The sequence below is a fragment of the Canis lupus genome, chromosome 24, assembly GCF_003254725.2.
Source record: "Canis lupus dingo isolate Sandy chromosome 24, ASM325472v2, whole genome shotgun sequence".
In the NCBI taxonomy this organism is placed as follows: domain Eukaryota; kingdom Metazoa; phylum Chordata; class Mammalia; order Carnivora; family Canidae; genus Canis; species Canis lupus.
Genome location: NC_064266.1, coordinates 8,719,017 through 8,744,346, shown reverse-complemented (window position 1 = coordinate 8,744,346; position 25,330 = coordinate 8,719,017). Strand labels below are relative to the sequence as shown.

Below are 25,330 nucleotides of genomic sequence, written 5' to 3'. Positions count from 1 at the left end.
GATATGTATCTCTTCAGATCCCTACCTTTGACACTCCTCTGTCCCCTCTCTGTAAGACTTTTCCCTTCCCAGTGCAGCTTCTCAACTCCTCATAGTCACTTGAACTTCAGGCTCTCTGCTCCTCATCAGGGGCTCTCAAGGGACTCAGGGACTCCCAAAAGCAACTACTTAAAGCAGAAAAGGAAGAAAAGGTACTTGAAAGCAGAATGGATGTTTTATATACTCAGGTGAGCTTTGGAGACATCCAGACAGCTGCTTGATGTCTCCTCAGTATATTTCTCACCTAAAATTTCCATCTATAGCCTCCATAAGATTACATATCAGGGCAAATGAAAAATCTTGAAAGTCTCCTCTATAAATATTGGTAAAAAACATTAGCCATCACATTGAACATGTTACCTTACATTTTCCTTCTGCTAGAAATGTAATTTGGATAAAAAATATCAAGGGGAGCATAGACCAGAGTGTACTACTGTGTTCTGACTCATGGTTAAAATTTTAGAATGAAAGTGTAAGATCTTTGTTTGTGTATATGTGTATATTATGTATATGTGATATTTTTCTATTTTTGGATGGTATTACCAAATTAATTTATAAATTCCAGTAAAGGAACTGTATTCAAATTGGTTTAGAGGTAAATGAGAACTTATACAAATTAAATATTCTTAAAACTACCAGAAAGATAGAAACTAACTCGAATATTTTGCTTTTTAAATGACTTGGGTAAATCTTTGGCAAATAAGATCATTTTAATAAAAACAACTGTATCTTCTGAGTTATCAGCAATAAGTATAATATGAGCATATATTTTGTTATACTTGGGTTTATTAGGTAAGATTGTGTTATATCTACTAGTTGTTTAGATGAACAAAATTACAAATTCAACCTAAGACCAAATGTACAAGTAAAAATTCAGTAAACATTAATTGCCTGATATCCATGACTTCTTGTATATCACATATAGCAGGAAGAGAAAAATTCATGTATTTAACTTTTTTAGATTTTTACTTTTGTGCTGCTGTGCTGTATAAATAGTTAGCAGGGAAATAACTTGAGGTAATAGTGAGCTTTGTTTAATGTTCTAATATACCTGCCTAAGAAACTTCTGAAATCTTTTTAGTACCTTATAAACTTAGGGTTAGGCTAAATTAAATTAAGTAAATGTAGATTATTTCTAAGTAAAATACTGAAACACTAATTATTAGAACATTATATTCTTTTGGCTTTTTGTATGGTACTAAATACATTTGAGTTTGTGAATAAATATGTTCTTTGGCCATACTAAAAGCTTGTACTATAAACATGTCTCTAGAAATTGAAAGATGATATATTCATAAAATTTACTAGTCTGCTATAGAATACTCACATGTGACAATTTACAATTGTCTACTTAGTCTTCTCTATAAAATAAAGTGTACTTATGGTTAAAAATGATAATATATGTAAGTGAAGCTAGTAGGAATAAAAGGGTAAAGAGAACTCCTAAAGCAAAGTCTGCAGGATGAAGGATTTTTGTTGTTATTAAGACAGAGTCATTTTGTCCTAAATCAAGATCACTGGTTATTTCAAAATGAGGAAGAGGAAAAAAAATATAATGACTTGAATAGATATGGAAAGTAATAAAAGTTTTGCAGAAGAGGATTTTCTCTATAAGTTGGCTAAAATTGAATGGACCTATTTTGTTTTTGCCTTTTTTTTTTTTTTTTTTTTTTTTTAATGAGCCCATGATGTACTGATGCAAAACTAGAGTTGGGTATTCTCTTTGAAAAAAAAAAATTTTTTTCTTGGATTATTGGTCTGTTCTTTTTTTTTTCTTTTTAAAGATTTTACTTATTTTATTCATGAGAGACACACAGAGAGAGGCAGAGATATAGGCAGAGGGAGAAGCAGGCTCCCCAAGGAGAGCCTGATGCAGGATTCCGAGATCACACCTTGAGCCGTAGGCAGATGCTATACCACTGAACCACCCACGCGTCCCTGTTCTTTTTTATTTTTTAACTGAAGTTCAGTTTGCCAACATACAACACCCAGTGCTCATCTCATTAAGTGCCATGCTCAGTGCCCATCACCCAGTTACCCCATCCCTCCACCCACCTCTGTTCCACAACCCTTTGTTTCCTAGAGTTAGGAGGCTCTCATGGTTTATCTCCCCCTCTAATTTTTTCCCACTCAGGTCCCCTCTTTTCCCTAATAATCCCTTTCACAATTTCTTATATTCCCTGTATGAGTGAAACCATATGATGATTGTCCTTCTCCAAATGATTTATTTCACTCAGCATAATACTCTCCAGTTCCATCCACATCAAAGCAGATGGTAGGTATTCGTCCTTTCTAATGGTTGAGTAATATTCCATTGTATATACACCACATCTCTTTTATCCATTCATCTATTGAAGGACATTGAGGCCCCTTCCACCACCATTTGGCTATTGTGGACATTGCTGATATGAACATTGGGGCACAGGTATCCCGGCATTTCACTATATCTGTATCTTTGGGGTAAATACCCAGTAGTGCAGTTGCTGGGTTGTAGGGTAGCTCTATTTTTAACTTTTTGGGGAACCTCCACACTGTTTTCCAGAGTGGCTATACAGTTTGCATTCCCACCAGCAGTGCAGTAGGGTTCCACTTTCTCCACATCCTCTCCAACATTTGTGTTCCCTGTCTTGTTAATTTTTGCCATTCTCATTGGTGGGAGGTGATATCTCATTGTGGTTTTGATTTGTATTTCCCTGGTGGCAAGTGATGCGGAGCATTTTCTCATGTGTTTGTTGGCCATGTGTATGTCTTCTTTGGAGACATTTCTGTTCATGTCTTTTGCCCATTTCATGATTGGAATTTTTGTTTCTTGGGTGTTGAGTTTGATAAGTTCTTTATAGATCTTGGATTAGCCCATTTGCAAATATCTTCTCCCATTCTGTAGATTTTCTTTTAGTTTTGTTGACTGTGCAGAAGTTTTATATCCTGATTAAGTCCCAATAATTCATTTTTGCTTTTGTTTTCCTTGCCTTCATAGATGTATCTTGTAAGAAGTTGCTGTGGTCAAGTTCAAAAAGGGAGTTGCCTGTGTTCTCCTCTAGGATTTTGATGGAATCTTGTCTCACAATTAGATCTTTAATCCATTTTGAGTTTATCTTTGTGTATGGTGTAAGAGAATGGTCTAGTTTCATTCTTCTGCATGTGGCTGTCCAATGTTCCCAGCACTATTTATTGAAGAGATTGTCCTTTTTCCAGTGAATAGTCTTTCCTGCTTTGTTGAATATTAGTTGACCATAGAGTTGAGGGCCCATTTCTGGATTCTCTATTCTGTTCCATTGATCTATGTGTCTGTTTTTGTGCCAGTACCATAGTGTCTTGATGATCACAGCTTTGTAATACAGCTTAGAATCCGACATTGTTATGCTTCTGGCATTGGTTTTATTTTTCAATATTCCTCTGGCTATTCGGGGTCTTTTCTGATTCCATACAAGTTTTAAGATTATTTATTCCAACTCTGAAGAAAGCCCATGGTACTTTGATAGGGATTACACTGAAAGTGTAAATTGCCCTGGGTAGCATAGAGATTTTCACAATATTAATTCTTCCAATCTATGAGCATGGAATGTTTTTCCATCTCTTTGTATCTTCCTTAATTTCTTTCCTAAGTGTTCTGTAGTTTTTAGGGTATAGATCATTTACCTCTTTGGTTAGGTTTATTCCTATATCTTATGTTTTTGGGTGCAGTTGCAAATGGAATTGATTCCTTAATTTCTCTTTCTTCGGTCTCATTGTTAGTGCACAGAAATGTCAGTGATTTCTGTGCATTGATTTGTATCTTACCACGTTGCTGAATTGCTGTATGAGTTCTAGCAATGTCGGGGTAGAGTCTTTCATCTTTTCTTTCTTTTTTTTTTTTAAGATCTTATTTATTTATTCTTGAGAGAGCGAGAGAAAGAGAGAGGCAGAGACACAGGCAGAGGGAGGAGCACACTCCATGCAGGGAGCTCTCTGTTGGGACTCTATCCCGGGACTCTAGGATCACGGCCTGGGCTGAAGGCAGACACTAAACTGCTGAGCCACCCAGGTGTCCTGGCTTTTCTATATACAGTATCATGTCATCTGCAAAGAGGGAGAGTTTGACTTCTTCTTTGCCAATGTGAATGCCTTTTATTTCTTTTTGTTGCCTGATTGCTGAGGCTAGGACTTCTAATAGTATGTTGAATAGTGGTGGTGAGAGTGGACCTCTCTGTCATATTGCTGGTCTTAGGGGAAAGGCTCCCAGTGTTTCCCCAATGAGAATGATATTTGCTTTGGGCTTTTCATAGATGGCTTTTAACATGCTGAGGAATGTTCCCTCTATCCCTACACTCTGAAGAGTTTTGATCAGGAATGGATGCTGTATTTTGTCAAATGCTTTCTCTGTATCTAGTGAGAGGATCATATGGTTCTTGTGTTTTCTCTTGTTGATGTGATCTATCACGTTGATTGTTTTGAGTGTTGAACCATCCTTGCTTCCTGGGGATAAATCCCATTTGGTCATGGTGAATCATCTTCTTAATGTATTGTTGTATCCTATTGGCTAGTATCTTGTTGAGAATTTTTGCATCCATGTTCATCAGGGAAATTGGTCTATAATTCTTCTTTTTGGGGGGGTCTTTGGTTTTGGAATCAAGGTAATGCTGGCTCATAATATGAGTTTGGAATTCTTCTGTCCCTTTCTATCTTTTGGAACAGCTTTAGTAGAATAGGTATTATTTCTTCTTTAAACGTTTGATGGAATTCTCCTGGGAAGTGATCTGGCCCTGGGCTTTTGTGTCTTGGGAGGGTTTTGATGGCTGCTTGAATTTCCTTGCTGGTTATTGGCCTGTGCAGGTTTTTTATTTCTTCCTGTTCCAGATTTGGTAATTTGTACATTTCCAAAAATGCATCCATTTTTTCTAGATTGCCTAATTTGTTGGCATAATATGTTTTTAAAATAGTTTGCATTTCCTTGGTATTGGTTGTGATCTCTCCTCTTTCATTTGTGTTTTTGTTAATCTGAGTCTTTTATCTTTTCTTTCTAATAAGGCTGGCTAAGGGTTTATCTATCTTATTAATTCTTTCAAAGAACCAATTCCTGGTTTTGTTGATCTGTTCTACAGTTGTTCTGATCTCTATTTCATTGGTTCTGCTTGAATCTTTATTACCTCTCTTCTTCTGCTTGATATAGGTTTTGCTTACTGTTCTTTCTCCAATTCCCTTAGGGGCGAGGTTACCTTATGTATTTGACTTTTTTCCGATTTTTTGAGGGAGGCTTGTATTGCCTGCATTCCCCTCTTAGGACTGCTTTTGCTGTATCCCAAAGATTTTGAACTATTGTATCTTCATTATCATTAGTTTCCATGACTCTTTTTAATTCTTCTCTAATTCCTGGTTGACCCTTCATCTTTTTGTAGGATGCTCTTTAACCTCCATGTGTTTGAGATTCTTCCAAATTTCTTCATGTGATTGAGTTCTAGTTTCAAAGCATTGTAGTCTGAAAATATGCAGGGTACAATCCCAATCTTTTGGTGTTAGTTGAGGCCTTATTTATGACCCCATATGTGATCTATTCTGGAGAAAGTTCCATGTGTACTAGAGAAGAATGTGTTTGGATGGAAAGTTCTGTATATGTCTGTGAAATCTATTTGGTCCAGTGTTGATCGTTTAAGGCCCTTGTTTCTTTGGTGATGTTCTGCTTAGAAGATCTGTCATTTGCTCAGAGTGCCATGTTGAAATCTCCTACTATTAGTGTATTATTATCTAAGTGTCTCCTTAATTTGGTTTTTAATTGATTGATATACTCAGTGGCTCCCACATTAGGGGCATAAATATTCATGATTGTTAGGTCTTCTTGTTGTATAGATCCTTTAAGTATGATATAGTGTCCCTCTTCATCTCTTACTACAGTCTGGTATAAACTCTAATTTATCTGATATGAGGATTTGCTACCCCAGCTTTCTTTTGAGAACCATTTGAATGGTAAATGGTTCTCCACCCTTTCATTTTCAGCCTGGAGGTGTCCTTAGGTCTAAAATGAGTCTCTTGTAGACAGCATGTAGATATGTCTTGTTTTTTTATCCAGTCCAAAACCCTGTGTCTTTTGACGGGATCATTTAGCTCATTCACGTTCAGAGTAACTATTGAAAGATATGAACTTAGTGTCATCCTAATACCTATTGAATCTCTTGTTTTTGTGGATTTTTTCTTTGGGCCTCCTCTTTATTTTACAGGATCCCTCTTAATGTTTCTTGCAGAGCCGGTCTGGTGGTCACATATTGTTTTAGTTTCTGCCTATCTTGGAAGCTCTTTATTTCTCCTTCTATTTTGAATGACAGCCTTGCTGGATAAAGTATTCTTTGCTGCATGTTCTTCTCATTTAGTATCCTGAATATATCCTGCCAGCCCTTTTCTGGCCTGCCAGGTCTCTGTGGAGAGGTCTGCTGTTAATCTGGTATTTCTCCCAATATAAGTTAAGAATCTCTTGTTTCGCACTGCTTTAAGAATTTTCTCTTTCTCTTTGAAATTTGCAAGTTTCACTATTGAATTTGGAGGTGTTGAATGGTTTCTATTGATTTTTTGGGGGAATGGTCCTCTCTGTCTCTTGGATCTGAATGTCTGTTTCCTTCCCCAGATTAGGGAAGTTCTTGTCTATGATTTATCAAATGTACTTTGTGGTCTTCTCTCTCTCTCAGCCTCTTCTGGCATCCCAATTAGATGTATATTCTTCCTTCTCAGGCTATCATTTATTTCCCTAAGTCTTTCCTCATGGTCTCTTAATTGTGTTTGTCTTTTTTTCAGCTTCCTTCCTTTCCATCAATTTTTCTTCTATGCCACTCATCCTCTCTTTCCCCTCATTAGCCCTAGCAATTAGAGTGTCCTTTTGGATTTCATGTCAAAGTTTTTTTATTTCAGCCCAATTTGATCTCAATTCTGCAGTAATGAAGTCTCTAGAGTCCTTTATGCTTTTTTCCTGAGCCACCAGTAGCTTTATAATTGTGCTTCTGAATTAACTTTCTGACATCTTATTTAAATCCATATTCTGTAACTCTGTTGTAGAGAGTACTGTTTCCAGTTCTTTCTTTTGTGGTAAATTCTTCCTTCTAGTCATTTTGTCCAGTGCAGAGTGGCTGTATGAGCAGGTGAGTCAAAAATATCAACCACAACCTAAGTACAATATACCCTAGATGAATCCGAAGAGATCAGAGACCATAAAATGAAAAAGAAGTTACAGAAGAAAATAAAAGTACCACTAAAGTGAAAAGCAAATTTTAAAACAAAGTAGTAAAAATAAAAGGCCAGAAGCCAAAAAGAAAAGAGAAAAGGAAAAGAAAAAAAAAAGTAAAGAAAAGAGGAAAAAGAGAAAAAAGAAAAAAAAAATAAGGGGGTGGCTGGAGGATTGTGGTGGTGAAAAAGTAGCAGTGGAGAGATAATGTAGAGGTCCTAGAGGGTGATCCCCTCCGTGAGTGTATTTTGTTCTGTATGTTAGAAGGTGGTCAATCCCAAATTTATATAAACTGGCAATACTTATAGAAAGTCTCAGCAATGACCACCAAAACATAAATATGATAAAAGAGGGGCAGAATAGGAATAAAGAGAGAATATAATCTCACAGAATGAACAAGCACGGTATTCCACTTGGTTCTGGGTATATTTTGGTCATGTTTTAGAAGGTATTAACTTCCAACATTGTAGAACAAAACGAGACAGAAAAAAACAAACAAAAAACAAAACAAAAACTCATATCTCATATATCTCCCAAAATTAAATTGGATGCATTGAAGGGAATCCAGATGTGAAAAATATATCTAAGACATGTAATTGTAGAAATATTAAAGTCAAAAAGAAAAAAAAAACTTAAAAAAGAAGAGCTGGTAAAATATTGTAGTTAAGGTGGGAAAAGAGAAAAATATTGGAAAATTTTAGTCTGATATAAAAATGAGTCGTAATGCAAAAAGGGAAAAAAAAAAAAAAAGGACCCTCTAGTTCTTTATTCTATTTTCCCTTGATTTTCCTTTGGTCCTGGAGCCTTCCAGAGTTGCTTGGTCAATAAACTTGGTCTTCTCTTGTTTTTCCAGCTGGTGTTCTGGGGGAGGTGTCTGCTGTGCCGATTCTAAGGTGTCTGTGCCTAGGTGGAGATGCCCCACTCTCTGCCAGGTGTCAGGCTCAGTGTGAGTTGTTTATCCTGTGAGGCCTTCCTTCCCTAGCGGCCCACCTTTCCCAGGCACAGGGTGAAACAAAGAGGAAAGACAACAATGATGGTGGCCAGATTTCCAGCTTTGGAGTCGAGCTCCCTCTTTGTAACTAATGCAGTCTCCCAGTCTGTACTGGGTTAGATGCTCCTGGGGACTGGTGCGGGTGTGCTGATCTGCACAGCTTGGGGGCACCCAGCGGCAGGAGAGAGTCCTCACTGCCCTGTGCCCTACATGCTTCCGCCAGTCCCAGGGGGAACACAGAATGCTAGCTTTGTCTTCTTGGGTGCCCTGCGATCCGGGGCCTTGTGCCACTGGACCTGCACTCCTGGGGGCCTTGTCTCCTGATGGGAACAGGGTTCAGTCACCTCTGCCCGGAGCCAGCCCGCCTAACCGACTGGCTTCTCCCAAATGTCCCGGAGTGCTGCAACACTCTGGCCCTTTACCGATATCGGACCGCAGTTTGTGGTGAGCTTTCCTCTGGGCACCCTTCCTCTTATGTTGACTCCAGGAATCTTGAGGCTTCACTGCCCCTCTTGGGATTTTGCATGATTTCCCTGCTAAGTACTTTTCCCTCTGGGAAAACTCCGTTTCGGATTTTTAAAGTTCCTGCTTCTCCAGGGCTGGGCTTTATTGTCCCAGAGGCTTTCACTGCTCCACTTTAGCATGGCTACTTGTGGTTCCCCTCCCCGACATACATACATTCATTCATTCATTCATGCCTTCCTACCTTGTTAGAAGTGAAAACTTTTCTCTCTGTAGCATTCCAGCTGTTCTCTCTTTAAATCTCAGGTTGAGGGACACCTGGATGGCTCAGTGGTTGAACACCTGCCTTTGGCTCAGGGCGTGATCCTGGGATCAGTCTGCATCCATCTCCCCACAGGGAGCCTGCTGCTTCTCCGTCTGCCTATGTCTCTGCCTCTCTCTCTGTGTCTCTCATGAATAAATAAATAAAAATCTTAAAAGAAAAATCTCAGGTCAAATTCGTAGGTGTTCAAGATGTTTTAAAAGTTATCTAGGTAAGTTTGTGGGACCAGGTGAGTTGAGGACCTCCTACTCTTCTGCCATCTTTCCCTTCTCTCATCTTTGTTCTTATATTGTGACAGGATTTTCTTTACCTTTTAAGTAATCTACCTAGAAAACAAAGATTCTGCATTTTATCACAATAATTTTTTGCGCCTTATGTTGTCTTCATTATATTTGTGAAAATCTGAGTATTGTTTCATAATCATCTATGATCCTATTTAATCAAGGGTTCAAACCTTTTGACATTTTTGACAACTTTACAAAATGAAGTCCAAAATGAAATCTTAACTTTAAACTGAAATTGGTATTTCCCAGACAGCCCCTGGAATATCTGAAATTTCTGTTCTACTGAATACAGAATTCAGAAATAGATCTCATTATATAAGATTACTTAGTGTAATTGGTTTAATGAAATAAGAAAAGTATGTGGGTGTTTTTTCTTTGTTATTACTGTTTTAATAAATAATACTGGTGGAAAAAGAATCAATTATATGGGACTGAATGGACTAATGAAGAATGATTATGATTTTTATATTTGTTGTTTTAGAACATTGCTGTTCTTTAATGTTTTATTTAAGGAATCCCTTTTTCTCCCAGACTATCTGTAACCCATGACATTTTAGCAGATTATACTCCTGTATACACAGTAATGAAACTTTTCTCTTTTCTCCCTATGTGATCTCTCCAGAATTCAGAAACTCTATTGAGTATTCTTATTTTCATTACAATAAAATTATTTGTATAAGTTCAATCAGAATCTGTTTTATGTGTAATGGCACATAATTGGAAAATCTGATTATATAGGCTTTGACTGGAATGTCATATTTGAAATGATGCATAGAATAAGATTATCAGACAGTTTTAAGGAACTAAGGTTTGACTTTATAGAGCCAATGCTAACAAACGCCTTTTGGAAAAACCAGCTTTCTATCTTATATACAGTATTCTCAACCTTACAAATAAGTAAAGAAGGTCACTTCCTGGCAAGCCCAGGAACTTTAGGCTATTTTGGGCATCTTGAGGAGAGGAATTCATCCAAATCTATAGGAATTATAGGCTATATCTGGTGATGAGTTCTAGGTTTGGCTTCCTAGCCTCAAAAGTCTTTTAAAAATCTAATCTGAGATTCTCTACAAAAAGTTTCAGCAAAGCCAACTTGAAAGTCCCAAGTGGTCAATTACATTCTTGCTGTACTTATATAATTAGACCAAATCTAATTAGACCAGACTTATTTTGTAAACAAGATTAAAAAGGGGGGGGGTGGTGACTGGAGAGAGACATTTTATGTTTCAGTGGAAAACTGTTGTACATCCTTGGTTGTGGGTTATTAAATTCTAGTTCTGCTCATTGTCTTGCATATTTTGTCAGTTCTAGTTTCTTCCTTCAGTGTCTGGCTACATTTCTTCAAAATGTTTACAGTTTTTCTCCCCACCACCTGATTTGGCATCTTTGAGAACTAAAACTACCCTTTTCCTGAAGCCCTGCAAGCTGAAGCTGGATGATTTGGTATAAACTTCAAAGAAATCACCTCAATGGATCATGTATGGGCACCCTCCCTGTCTATGGCTATGTAGGCCATTCAGAAAGCTCAGTGGAGCACCTGATGTCATCACAGGGACATTCAAACTGCAAAAGATATTTTGTGCCCATCTTCTAGAAATCTTCTCAACTGTCTTCCCTATGGATTCAAAAACTAGGTTTCTCATCTTCTTCAACCAGTAATCTTTGTTTTTTTTTTTTTCCCCTCATTAAATGCTTGGCTACTCATACTACCTAGCAAATGTCCTCCACTACGAAGTCTCAACTAATGGTCCTTAATGAACAAAAGGCAACCTAATGAGAAATGGACTTACAGTGATCAAAGGAAGAAAAACATGTCTTCTTTTCTTGAATAAGAGGAAGGACTGACAAGTCTTTCTCTTTAATTGAAATTTAGTCAGATTCCACTAAGCTTTTTTCTTCATTAAGTCAGATCTTTGCTAGATCTACACAGTCCAGTTTTAGTAAGATTTCTGCTAAATCAGTTTGGAGAGAATCCCCACTCTCAATATTGATCTAATTCCACATTCCCTCCCAAACCCCAGGTGATCTCTAATCACCCTAGCCTGCCTTTAGCAAGAATCCTAAGTCTGTTCAATCAGAATCTCCCACTGCTTCCAGTTTTTCTTCTTAGTAACTTTCCTTCCATTAATTCTCATTCTGCTCCTTGGTTATAAGTCCCTACTTGTTCTTGCTATATTGGGAATTGAGATTGATTCTATACTGAGATCTCTGTTCCCCAATTGCAGTAGTTCCAGAATGAAGTCTGTTTTTTTACCCTTTTAACTACTGTCTAGCTCTTTTGTTATTATTGTTTTTTGTTTGTTTTACAATATAGTATGCAATCTAGAAGAACAGTTACTATCTTTTTTTTTTTTTAAAGATTTTATTTATTTATTCATGATAGTCACAGAGAGAGAGAGAGAGAGAGGCAGAGACACAGGCAGAGGGAGAAGCGGGCTCCAAGCAGGGAGCCCGATGTGGGATTCGATCCCGGGTCTCCAGGATCGTGCCCTGGGCCAAAGGCAGGCGCCAAACCGCTGCGCCACCCAGGGATCCCGAACAGTTACTATCTTATGTGCACACTGACAGATATTTCAACTTGCAGTTGGATAAAACCAATTATGAGCAAAATGTGAGTTAGTGCTTTGTGTATGTACATATACGATGTCCATGAGGGAGCAATGCTTGACAAATTTCTATCTTATTTATTACTGAAAACCTAGGATATAGGAAAAGATACATTGGGAGTGCTGATCAAACATACTTGTGTGAAAAGGAAGGCAGTGAAATGCCATTTAAATAAAAGAAGTTAGCCTCTGGTGGTAATTTACATTGTATTTACCAAGAGTAGGTAGTGGTCAAAAGCATGCTGTTTGGTTTTGGTTTATTGCTGAAGGAAAGACTGTTAATTATTAATACTCTCAAATTATAGCTTTTAGGTACATTTATGCCTTTTTGATATACCATATGAGAAACTGGGCAGCAAGGGTAAATCTGGCTACGAGGGGAAAGGATGCTCATGGGAATTTTTAAAATGAAAGAGAAGAGATAAAAATATTTCTTCATGATGCTGATGATTCTAATAAGACCGTTTTGAGTGACTTATTTGAATGACATGTCATAGCAGTATATTTATTCAATATGTTGAATTTGCTTTAAGCTTTAGTTAAAACTCAAAATATCCCATTTTTAAAATTTGCAGATGAGAGATTAGAATTTCTTCGTGGTATAAATGGCTTAAATTTTGAGTCTTTCCAATACCATTCTTTGATAATTTCTTTACATTTGGAGAAAGAAATAACAATAAACAATGTGGTTTATTGTCACATATGTTAAGAATGAGAAAATGAGTAAGTACTTTTTAGAGCTAAATGCAATTTGAGGGAAGGATTTGAAATCTATCTAACTTTGCATCCCAGGTTGGAAAGTCAAACTTTATGTCTTCATTTGTGATATGCTTATCAATTTAATCAATGATGGAGTTCTGAAACCCATCAGTGAGGTCTTTATAATTTCTGGGTTTAAAATAGTACAAATATCCAGAATTTTTTTGACAAAGCTAACAAATATTTAATGTTGTTCAACCACCTATAATTGGGAATCAGGACTTTTGGTAAAAGTAGAAAGAATAGAAACTTATTGGATGTGGAACTCAAGGTCTTCTGGCTTAAAATCTTTGTCATTGGTCCAGGCATTGACAGCTTGATTAGAGCACAAAGTCTGATCTTTTTCACTGATGGAAATCATCATCATCATCATCATCATCATCATCATCATCATGTAATGATACATTTTTCAAAATAATATCATTTGGAAGTATTTCTTAACTACTGTAGTATTCTGAATATAGATGCTAAAATAGTTTGTCACCTTTGTAAAACCTTTGTTAAAAAAACAGTAGTGTTTGTTGAGAGCTTACTATGGAGCAAATATTATTCTAAGGGTAATAAACTCATGTTAACTATGAAGGAGCCAGTTGTTTATAGACAGGCATGGAGAAAATAAATAACTTTTCAAATGTCACCCAGTTGTTAACTTGAATAGAGTTAGTCTGGTAGGAAAGTCTGTACTCTTTGCCATTATCTGGCAAAGGCAGACAATAGTGTAGGAACCTTTGAGGTGGTTTTTTATTTTGAAGTCTTCAAACATCTTTCTCTACTCTTTTAACATACAATTTTCCCATATTCTCCTCTTTTTATTATTACTGCTACTACTGCCAACACCGATGAGTATTTTGAGTAGAATCCTTTAAGGAGAGAGGTGATTACAAAGAAGAGGATGCTTTAGAGGCAGATAGAGGAAAGATCACTTTTTTGGCCACAGATCACATCCTTAGTCTTGGCCAATTTTTGCTGTGGCTGGTGGGGCCCAAAGTCAATTTAAGTGACTCATAACTTATCATTCCTCATCTCCCAATACTTCAAAATTACATGCTCATTTAAGTGTGTCTTAGTGAATTAGTAGCATTATCTTTCCCCTTGAAAGATTTGCACAGATCATAAGTACTTTAAAAAGTTTAAGTTAATATCTTTCTTAGAGGTATATTAAAAAGCTTTTTATGTATGGTAATATATTTTAAAACATTGATTTCATACAGCTGTGTTTAATGTCTTAACATCACTACTTGTTAAAAATGAATGAAACTCTTTATAATATTGCCATAAAACATTTGAAATATGTCAGGTTGTAGAATGTAACGTTTTGGTTTGTTTTCACTATACAAGCTTGTTGGCTGTTACCTGCAGAACAGAGCTTTTTCTCTTTTAAATCTAGCAGCAAGCACCCTCTAGAATGAAAGGCTAATACAATTTGATAAGAAAAGCAGTTTCACTCATTCAGATATTCTTAATCCATCTCATTTTGAGGGAGTTTGTTACTTAGAAGTAGCAAAGAGCTGAACCTACATGTTTTTGCTCTGAGTAAATTTTCTTTTCAAGGGTGACTTCAGGTAACTAGAATGAAATAGAAATAAGCTTGTTCATCGTGAAAATTTATTTTGTCTTGGTGGTCATACATCTTTTTCTTATCTTCTTATGAAACTAGTGGTACATAATTTTATTTTAAATTTTATATTTTCATAATAATAAACATTGAATTTGTTGGTCAATATAACATGTCTAAATATACTGAATGCCTATTATATATGTGCTACTACATTTGTACTGATGAATGTGTAATAATTACAGAATAAGCCACAGACCTGGTACTTATACATGTATTTCCACTTGTCTAGTATATCAGATTGTGACCCATACTGGCTCTTGTATCAAAATTGTCTTTATTAAATAAATTAAAACTATTACTATTTTTTATTACAGAAGAAAATACTCAGGAAACTTCACAGGTGAAGAAAAGTTTGAGTGGAAAAGTTTCTCTCTATAGAGGTGACATCACATTGCTAGAGGTAGATGCTATAGTCAATGCGGGTGAGTACTTGATTTTTTGTGTGATGTATTTGTTATATGAGTATTATTTTAAAATATTTTTAATAAACAGGAATATAAATATTTTAGAAAAAGATGATCTTCCTGGTAAGAAATTATCTTGTATACTTCCCTTCTGGATTAAAAACACTGAAGGTTTATTTTATGTATGTGCTACAGTTAATTTTTGAGACTAGGGCACTGGACCACTGGAAAAGTGATAGGTTGTTTCAGAAAGTTCTTCAGAGAGAACTTTAGAAACTCTATTGTTCGTTTCATGCTTGAGTTAATAATTGGCCAACATAAAAATAAATTCATCAAGCTTTTCCCTTTTTTTGAAGAGCTTGTAAAGAGATAATTGAACGCCAGAATAAAGTAAAACAGAAAGTAATTATTTCTGCGATTTCCAAATCACAGTTTTTGGTTGCTACTTTTCATTTTAGATATGAAATGCTTTAATTATTTTAACAACCAATTAAGTAATTTTTGTGTTTGAATATTGGGGAAATTAACAGTGTTATTTATGGTAGTGCTTCTATATATTTTATTATGTGGCTGTATATCAAGAAATATATAGTAGTTGAGATTCTATAAAAATAAATGTCAATAATAAGAGGATATTTAATGATTTTAATTTATGTAATTGAGGCTTTTTTCAAGTTGAAAATGACAAAAACAAATTTGGACTTAGATAAAGAGAAGCTTTATTCGAAAAGATTATTATAGTAGGGAAAAGAATATTATCTTAATAGGAGGAGGAAGAATATTGCAATAGGAAGAATCACTTCTACCATGAGATCTATAAGCATCTCAAAGATCAAATACAAAGGGGCTTTTCTCCCATAGAGAGGAGTAAACAGGGTAAAAAATCTTGGGTGTAGGGTACTGGGATGAGTTGGTGACAAGATTGGAGAGTTGATCAGGGTCAACTGAGGTCAGCTGATTCTTGGGAGGGGTCATTTGAGAGGAGTTGTTCAACTTCCATTGCTCAAGGGTGGGTCAAAGTCCAGGGCTTGGGAGAGGGGAAAAAAGCGGGACTAGAGTTTGGTCAACTCCAATTAACAGCCATTGACCAGTCAGAATGGTCAATGGAGACAAATAGTTCAGCTGATCATTTATGAGTGAAAGAATGGGAATTTGAAGAATCTGTATCTGTCTTATCATAGGTTACAAGAGATCATCCATGATTTTTATCTAAGTCATATGGGGAAGAGTAGTTCTTTGCTGTATGCTGTTTTATGGAACACAAAAAAGGTGAGGGGTAGTTTTTTTGTCAGTTTTGTTTTCCAGGAGTACAGGATTCATGTAAAGTTCAACATTGTCTCAAGGTTCCCTCTGGTGATGAAAAAATTCACACAGGATAGTAATTATATGCCTTAGTGGGTGAACAGAAGGGTCTCATGGAGAACTGGAACATTAATATAGCATAGTTTTGGTGATCCTGCAGGAAGTCTGGAAGCCTAGTCAGCTTGTTACTCCCTTTGAATTGGCTATCAGTTGCTTTGTACTGTATTTGCTTTACTATGCTTAGAGCTGTTTTTCTCTGTCTCTTCTGATGCCTCTGTAATTCCTTTCTCCTTGCTTGCCTCTCTAAAATGCAAAACTCTTCATGAGAGAGGATATGTCTCCATCATTTAATACCCACCCAATATGAATCCCTTCTTTTGGACAGAATTCTATCCTCATACCACCTCATAGGCTACAAGTCTGTCTCCTTTATAGCTAGTCTCTGTTGACTATTAATTTGTGGCCCTTGTATCAGGATGCTTTTCTCTGATCTGTGGGGCCTCTGGAGATGACATGCCCTTAGAAAGAATCTTATGGGGATCCCTGGGTTTGGCAAACCCAGCGGTTTGGCACCTGCCTTTGGCCCAGGGCGCGATCCTGGAGACCCAGGATCGAGTCGCACGTTGGGCTGCTGGTGCATGGAGCCTGCTTCTCCCTCTGCCTGTGTCTCTGCCTCTCTCTCTCTCTCTGTGTGATTATCATAAATAAATAAAAATTATAAAAAAAGAAAGAATCTTATGAACTCCTTTTCAGTACAAAGGTTTAATAACATCACTGTAGTTAAGTCAATAATGATTTATTATACACAAAATTCTATAGTCGTATGAACTTTAATTAAAAAAAATTTAAAAGCTTTTATATATAACACCACCCTTCCTGTATATTATTGTAATTTATAGCTGTTGATCCTAGTTATGCTCTGTGGAGTACAATTAATGACATGTATTTCCTTTTTAAATACCTGAAGACCTTTTCAAGAGTTTTTCTCTTTCTTGTTATTAACATTGAATTGGCTCTGTTACACACTTAATAGCAGTAATTATGGTTTTTCTTGGGTTTTGTAACTGTATACCTATGTATCTCTCCCTTAAGGCTACAGAGTAGTCTTTTCCATTATTTGTGAAACTTTCCAAATTAATGTCATGCCATTACGTTCTTAATAAACACTTGTCATTTTGCCCATATCATCAGATTTACATGTATTATTTCTCATATAATGGTTTTAAAACAGATCTTCAACTTACCTTAGAATTGCATAAGTTTTCCTTAAAATTTTATACACATACATATACATATGTTATATATTATATATACATAAATGTTATACATACATATTCATATATATATAAATTATTCTGCTATTAGAGTAAAATAGATATTTAAGGGTTTAAAAGAACTTTAAGGTCTGAATTGTTTAGAAATAATTAAGCATGTTCCTTAACAGGCTTCAAAAATGAAGCCTTGATACTGTAAAAATGAATACTTGATACTGTATATGTGTTCTATTGAACTATATGCAATTGAACCATATGCTGTAAGCATCTCTCACCAATAGTACATTCAACAATGAGGACTTGACACAGTGAATCAGTATGGCTCTGATTTTAGAAATTATTTAATCAATCAATAAATAAAAATGATTATGGGATAATTTTCATTGAAACAGAATAAAATGAAAGCATCACTATTGGAAAAACATCCCATCACTAGTTTGATTCTTGTCCTTGCCTGAATGTGTAATTTTTTCATAGCTGCCACACAGCATACAGGGGTTTGATGAATTAATATGAAGGCAGGCAGCAACTTTCGCTCACTCTCAAAAACATTTGGCACCTTTAGCTCACCTCTATGGCTGAGATTACATTATAATTCGGACATGTTCTACATCTCACAAGGACAACCTCATCAGGAAGTTCTTGGGTATATAGACAAAAGATGCCAAATGTACAGTGTAATGACTCTATTTACAGCTTTCTGCTGTGCATTTTGTTTGCCTGGTGTGTAAGTAGAAGAACAGCTGTTAATCTTTCAAGTGAACAAGGAGACATGGCAGGAGACTTCAGAGGTTCCAGACACCTCTAGTTAGAAGGGAATGAGAGTCAGTGCCCCTAGTCAAGGGTGCTAAAGCAGCCCAGAAATAATTTTCCATCAAATTTATTTTATTTGTTTATTTTTTTAGGATTTTATTTATTTATTCATGAAAGACACAGAGGAGAGAGAGAGGCAGAGACACAGGCAGAGGGAGAAACAGGCTCTAAGCAGGGAGCCTGATGTAGGACTGGATCTCAGGATCACACCTTGGGCCAAAGGCAGGCACTAAACCACCAAGCAACCCAAGGATTCCCTTCCACCAAATTTCTAAAGTTCTTTTTCCATGCCCATATTAATATTAGTATATTGGAACACCTGGACTTAACTTGCCATTAAGCTTTTTCCTAATAAAGTACTTTTTGTCCTTCCTGGATTTGTTTAAATGAGCCCCAGGATGAGCCTCTTGTGTAATTTTTATTTTTCTCTGTAGGAAATAATACATAGTTTAATAAAACAGATTTTATAAGCAGTAGGGTGTATAGGGCAGTAGCACAAGTTTTAGAGTCAGGCAGATCCAGATTCAAATTCAGGTCCATTTTTTTGTTTAAACTTTTTATGTTGAAATGTTTATCAGAAATTGCAAAGGTAGTATAAAGAGTTCTGTGTACCTTTTATCTTCACCTGTGTAAGCCTCCCCCAATGGTGACATCATATACTAGTAGTACAGCATCAAAATCAGGAAATTGATATTGGTATATTACTATTAACCAGACTATAGACCTCATTCATTTTTCACTATTTTTTAACCTCCGTTTATGTGTATGTATAAGTCCTCTGCAGTTTTATCCATGTACAGATCTATGGTTATCACTATAATCCCAATACAGAACTGTTCGATTATCACGAAAAGACCTCTTTTAGTATGGGACTCGCCTCATTGCCCTCCTCTCCTTGTACCCCCCATTCTTCATGTCTATGGTTTTGTCATTTTAAGAATGTCATACCAATGGAATCATACAGCATCCTTTTAAACATAAAACCCTCGAGCTTCATTCAGATTGTTGCATGTGTCAGTAATTCATTTCTTTTTATTGCTGAGTAGCTCCCTTGCATGGATATACCAGAGTTGTCTAACCATCTACCCACTGAAGGACATTTGGGTTCTCTTCAGTATTTTGCCATAACCAGTAGAACTAAAAATTCATGTACAGGTTTTTGTATGTGGCAGCATATAGGCTGATTTGTTTACTGTGACTAGGTCCTCATATAATTTTGTATTAAGGCTGTTGGTCAAGGAGTTACGGTGTTTGCTAGAGTTTGGGGGAGAATACATTTATCTAACTTATGGCTCAATATTATATCATTAGAGACAATTTTACTTGTACTATAATCACAGAAAAATATTTTCTTGGTGATGTAACTGTTATTCATTTGTGGATTGTGGACTGTGAAAAAGTGGTTAACTCTCCAACTCTAGTGGTCTGTCTTTGGCCAAAGATTAATTCAGTTTGCCATAAATAGGATTTTTTAAAGTGGAAAATGAGGAAGGTTGGTTTGTTTATTTTGGTTCTTCGTGTCCCTACCCCAGCATGCCAAGGAGAGGTTCATTTACATTGTGGTTAATCATGGAGGGGTTGGAGTTGGATCAATCATTGTTTTATATGTGTCTCTCCAACTTCCTGACCAAATGACCTTTAGTAAATTATTTAACCTTTTGAGCCTTAGTAAAATATGCTTTTGAGTAAAAATGCTTTTGAGCATTGGTAAAATAGAGATAATAATCTCTCAGGGCTTCTCAGAGTTGTGAAAATCAGAAGAGATAATGTATACAAAGCACTTCACACAGTAGTGCCTCATATATAGACACACTCAGAAAGTGGTAGCTTAGTTATAATATCAGAAAACTGACTTTTTCTATGAATGTCCCAAGGCAACTATGCATGTTTTTCAAGTCTTATGCACAGATAGTTATTACTAACTAAATGGGTTTGTCCTATGTGTCCACAACTTTAGCTGTTATACTATTTACTTGAATTTTGTAGGAAAAATTGTCTAATTCTGAGCCTCTCTGTTAAATGCCTAATTTCTATGACATTGTTGGTAATTTTTATGAGCTAATGGCCTAGAAGAATCATTTTAATTTACTTTAGTGATGTGTTTTTACTGTATTAATTGTGACTGTCATAATTGTCTCAGAAATTGAGATAGTGACATGACTGGGTACCTAATAATTTAATAGCTGGGTATAACTTAATTAAAAGAAAAGTTGATATAGAATATCTGAATATCTACACAGGAAAATCAGATACTGGGATGGGAGAAATTTTGCTTTATAGAAGTTTCCTTAAATATTCATCTCTACTTCCTTAAAATGTTATTTTTATGTATTCATTTGTAAAACATAAATAAGGCATATTTGAAATTAGAGTTCAAATCTTTGAGAAAATAGGTTCATTTACTTTTAGAAATATTTTAGGATAATTGACAGCAACAGCTTGATTCAATATAAATTTCATCTCTACTAACAAAGCACTTAAGTTTTATTTTTTATTGAATTTCTGTATTATATGTTTTCTTTTAACATTTTGTTGGGCAATAATAGACACAAAAACACACACATAAGTGTACAGCTCAATGTAACTCCATCCAGATCAAAAAGCAGAACATTACCACTACCTTGGAAGAGCCCTTAGTACATCCTAATATTTTGTAGTGAATACAGGATAGTATATTTACTGTCCTGGCTTCTAGTAGCATAGATTAATTTTGCCTTTTTTGTATTTTATGTAAATGGGGCCATATGATATATATTACTCAATATTTAGCTCTTTCATCTTACCATTATATGTAAGATTGATCTATATTGTTATATACAGATATAGATCATTTGTTATTGTTACATAATATTTCATTTTGTGAATATGCCACAGTTTGTCCAACTTACTATTGATGGGCATTTAGGTAATTTCTAGTTTGGGATTATTGGTACTTTAGTGAACATTCTAATATATTTGTGTGTATGAGTTTGTGTATGTGTATTTTTGTGAATTGATATCTGTATATAGGCAAAGGGGAAAGAATTACTGTTTACCACTCTCTCCTTTCACTTCCCCTCCTATGCTATGCCAGAACCTGCTGAAAAGTTTCAAAATCATCAGTGTGGATAGCTGTCATTTGGCCAAACCTGTGGGATATATTTGAATAGACAGGTGTGGGAAGAACCATTTTGGGAATGAGATCTCAGCAGTGGCTGCAGGTTTAAGTATGAGCTTCCGGCTACAAGGATCCCTTTATGGAGTGATGGACTGAAAATAGGATTTCTAAGGGATACTGGGAAAAAGGGATTTAAATGGCTCTAACAACCATTATCATTCCCAGACAGGAAGATAAAGGATGTTAAAGATGTTAAAACTCTTGGAATAACCTACATTTTTAATAAAAATTCCTTTGATATTTCTGGGATTTTGTTCTGATGGTAGTTGTTTTTATTTTTTGTTTTTATTTTAAAATTGACAAATGTTCTAAAATGTATCTGGTATAATAAAAGGATGAGATTAGCCAAGAAATACCTGAAAAGGGAGACAAATGGCAGAGGTTAGAGGAAGAGTCAGTCACACAATCCCAAATTGAAGTAAACATATAAAAGCTGTAGTAATTAAAAAATATACATCACTATCTCACACCTTTCATGAATGTAAGTTCTATATGGCATTTAATGTAAATTAAAGTAAAACATAGAAGGAAATATAAGAGATTATGTCTCTTGCCTTTGGTGGGAAAAACCAGTCTGAATTTAATACCAAAGAAACAAACCAATAAGAAAAAGACAAAAAAAAAAAAAAAAAGACGAAAGAATTTGACAACATAAATATATTTGACAACATAAAAGTCATGCCATAAATATACTTGAAAAGTAAATGTCAAATTGGAAAGAAATATTAGCGACATATATGACAAAAGTTTTACTCTTGTTATAATAATAATATAAGCTTTCTTCAATTAGAAAAAGACAAATGTCTAATATAAGCTTTCTTCAATTAGAAAAAGACAAACGTCTAATAGAAAATCTGGTTAGGAATATGAGCATGAAACTTGAAAAAAAACATGGAGGGGTGCCTGGGTGACTCAGTTGGTTAAGTGTTTGACTCTCAATCTCACCTCAGGTCATGATCTCAGGGTCTGGGATTGAACCCTGCATCGGCCTCTGCACTCAGCATGGAATCTGCTTGTTCTCCTCCCTCTACTCTTCCCCTTCACTTGTGTTCTTTCTCTCTCTCTAAAGTAAATAAATAAATAAAATCTTTAAAAAATAAAAAAAATTAAAAACATGGAAATGCCTAATAAATATATGAAAAAAGTATTCAATACTATGAGGATGCAGTGAAAGAATAAATGAAAAAGAGGCTTGTGATGTGAATCATCATTTTTTATTTGTTCTTCATCCCAACATATTTTTCAAAATATTTCAACTCTTTATCACTTTTTTTTCTGATCTACATTTTTTTCTGAAAGAATTTGTGTAATCAAACTAAGACTTAAATGCTCCAAGAAATTAGAAGACAATTCTCAAAAGGAAATGATTGCCAAGGGGGATAAGATGGCTATTAAGAAATTACTCTCTGAGTTTTCTTCTTCTGTTTTTGATCTCTGCTATACTTTTAGGGGAATAACCCTAGCAATTAAATAAAACATAGTGTTCAAAGGACTTGAGAGACTAAAATTATGAAAAAGAAATATTCATAGAGAAAGTGATAGCGGCTGCTTGGGCACTTGTTCTATGTTTACAGGTATTTTGTTCTCTGAGAATTCTTCAGTGCACTTAGGAAAACTTGTGTTTTCTTTATCACACATACTGGTCAACAGGATTTTTAAAATTATATTCTTAAAAATTTTGTTGGGGTCTGATTACAGAACGAATATAGTTTAATATTTAAAATAGGGAAAATATAAAATACAAAGAAGAACAAAACATCTGTAATTTTTCATTTCAGTGGTCATGCTTCAGGTTCTTTTCGTTTCGTATATGTACTTTGAATTTTACAAAATAATGCTTAATTTTTGTTTTTTAAATATTGTGATTATTTTTATATGTTATTTTAATAGCTGCATCATACTCCATTACACACGAGGATTAATTTATTTAACTGTTCTCTCAATGTTGGAAATTTAGATTGTTACAAGTTTTTTATTGTTATAAACAGACTGTGACAAACATCCTAGCAGATAAATCTTTGTAAACATCTTAGCTCCCTTGGAATAAATTCTTGTTTTTTTTTTTTTTTTTTTTTTTTTTAAAGATTGTATTTATTTATTCATGAGAGACAGAGAGAGGCAGAGACATGGGCAGAGGAAGATGCAGGCTCCCTGCCAGGAGACGGATGCGGAACTTGATCCTAGGACCCTGAGATCATGACCTGAGCCAAAGGCAGCTGCTCAAATTCTTTGAAGTGGAATAAATTCTTTGAAGTGAAATAATGAGAGTATGGAAGTTGTAATTTTATTTATTTATTTAGTTCGTTTTTAGTTTTTAAATTTTTAATTTATGTAGCCAAATAGCTCTGTGGACAGATAAGATGAACCTGTATCTCATAAGTTCTGAGTATCTATTTAACATTAAATTTGATGAGTTTTTAAAAAAAATCTGTGCCTTAGAATTGTACTTCATTGTTTTAATTTCCATTTCCTTGAAGACAGGGTCCATACCTTTTGATATTACCTTCTGAAATAGAAAGCAGGATTTTACCTATACAATTTTATTGGTACTGATAAGGTACAAGTAACTTGCTGGTGGTAGTCAGGAGACATTGGGTGAGGTTGAGTTGGTTGCAGGCCTGAAGAGACGAGTACTGAGTGTCAAGTGAAATACCCAAGAGCTGAAGTTCAGTGCCACTGTTTCTCTTCCAGAAATTCAAGATGGTAGGGTCAGAGATAGGCACTGAAGTTTCTTAAATGAAAGAGGATTTTACTTTCAGAGTAAGTAGTACCTAGCATCTACTATAGCACTTGACACTGATGGTATGGCTTTGGTTCTTAGAGGTCACCAAGTATGGTTTCTCTGAAACTTGAAGCCTTTATTCTAGCAAGAAAATACTAGAGCCCACCCCTGGGGCTAGAATGGGTGGAGTTTCATAGGTGCCTTATGAACCAGAACATTCCCGCTTTGTGAAGAGTATTGGCATTTACTGTAAGCATCCCCAGGTTCAGAAGCTACACTAAGCTTTCTCAGTGCTACTTTCCATGTGGATTGAGCCAGGTGAACTGAGACTGTGGAGCGTAAGCACTCATGCCTATGTTAGGAGGAGTGGCAGGGGGCAAGCGGATTCTGATTCAACTGGTAGTTAACAGTAAATACAAATACTGTCTGCCGTAGCTTAATTCTTATGATTGCATGACTTATCAGAAATTGATTACAGTTTAATCTAAGTAAAAAATGAATTTTGTAATGGTGCCACATGACATTTCATGAGGCCTAGCAGCTATCTAATGCTCAAATGCAACCTTTTTTGGAATTCTCCATGCTCTTTTTCTTTTTAAAATTATACAGTAAAATTTTAATTTTTTGGTGTACACTTCTAATTAATTTTAACTGAAGGAAATGTATATTTTGTTACATATACAGGTCAACTTAATTTCTAAAAATTACTTCTTTGTGACTTCTGTGCAGCTTGTACTTGTAGACTCAAAAGCATCTGGATGATAGTCATTCCATTCTTTTGCCTCGGTGCAATTGTAGTCATTTGGCTATTTACTTAATTTTTCAATTAAGGTCTTCTTTATGTGTGCAGGGAAAGGGAAAAATGACATTGATTTCTGAATTCCAATCATTAGTTCATATAAAAACTAGGCTTCATGGTAATATTGAAGAAAATTAGTTTATTAGTATAAAGTAGACATCTTCATATTTGAATGAAATATAAATCTATTAAACTACAGTTTCAGAGAACTTACTGATTTTTATTAACCTCATGTTTAGTGAATAGTCTCTTTATGAAGTAAATTCTGTATACTTAAAAAGGAAGATGTCAATGCTTGATACTTGAGTGGGAAGAATATTCTTACTTATAACTCAGATTTCGTGCATTTTGATTGACAAATGGTTTATTGAACTTGGTGTTATATAAAGGGAGATTTTGGCTATTTTGATAAGAAAGAAAGGTTGAGAAATATTTTTCAACACTCTTAGCCAGTTTAGATTTCTCATTATAGAAGCAACAAATGTTTTACTTTAATATAGGGACAGAAATAAACATTTTATTTTGGCATATTATCAGTGTTTTTTTTTCACTACTCCTTTCATTCTTATAACTGTTTGAAGAAACAGATTAATGGCAT

The 25,330-nt window shown here is 35.2% G+C and overlaps 1 protein-coding gene across 4 annotated transcripts in view; it reads left to right on the top strand.

Annotated features, from left to right (window-relative positions):
* MACROD2 (mono-ADP ribosylhydrolase 2) overlaps positions 1-25,330 on the top strand; it is a 1,929,479-nt gene that overhangs the window by 64,254 nt on the left and 1,839,895 nt on the right. For all 4 annotated transcript variants that reach the window (XM_049100432.1, XM_049100431.1, XM_025469286.3 and 1 more), the window contains exon 3: positions 14,576-14,683. In XM_049100432.1, coding sequence (XP_048956389.1) covers positions 14,576-14,683 — 108 coding nt within the window. The remainder of the gene's footprint in view (positions 1-14,575; positions 14,684-25,330) is intronic.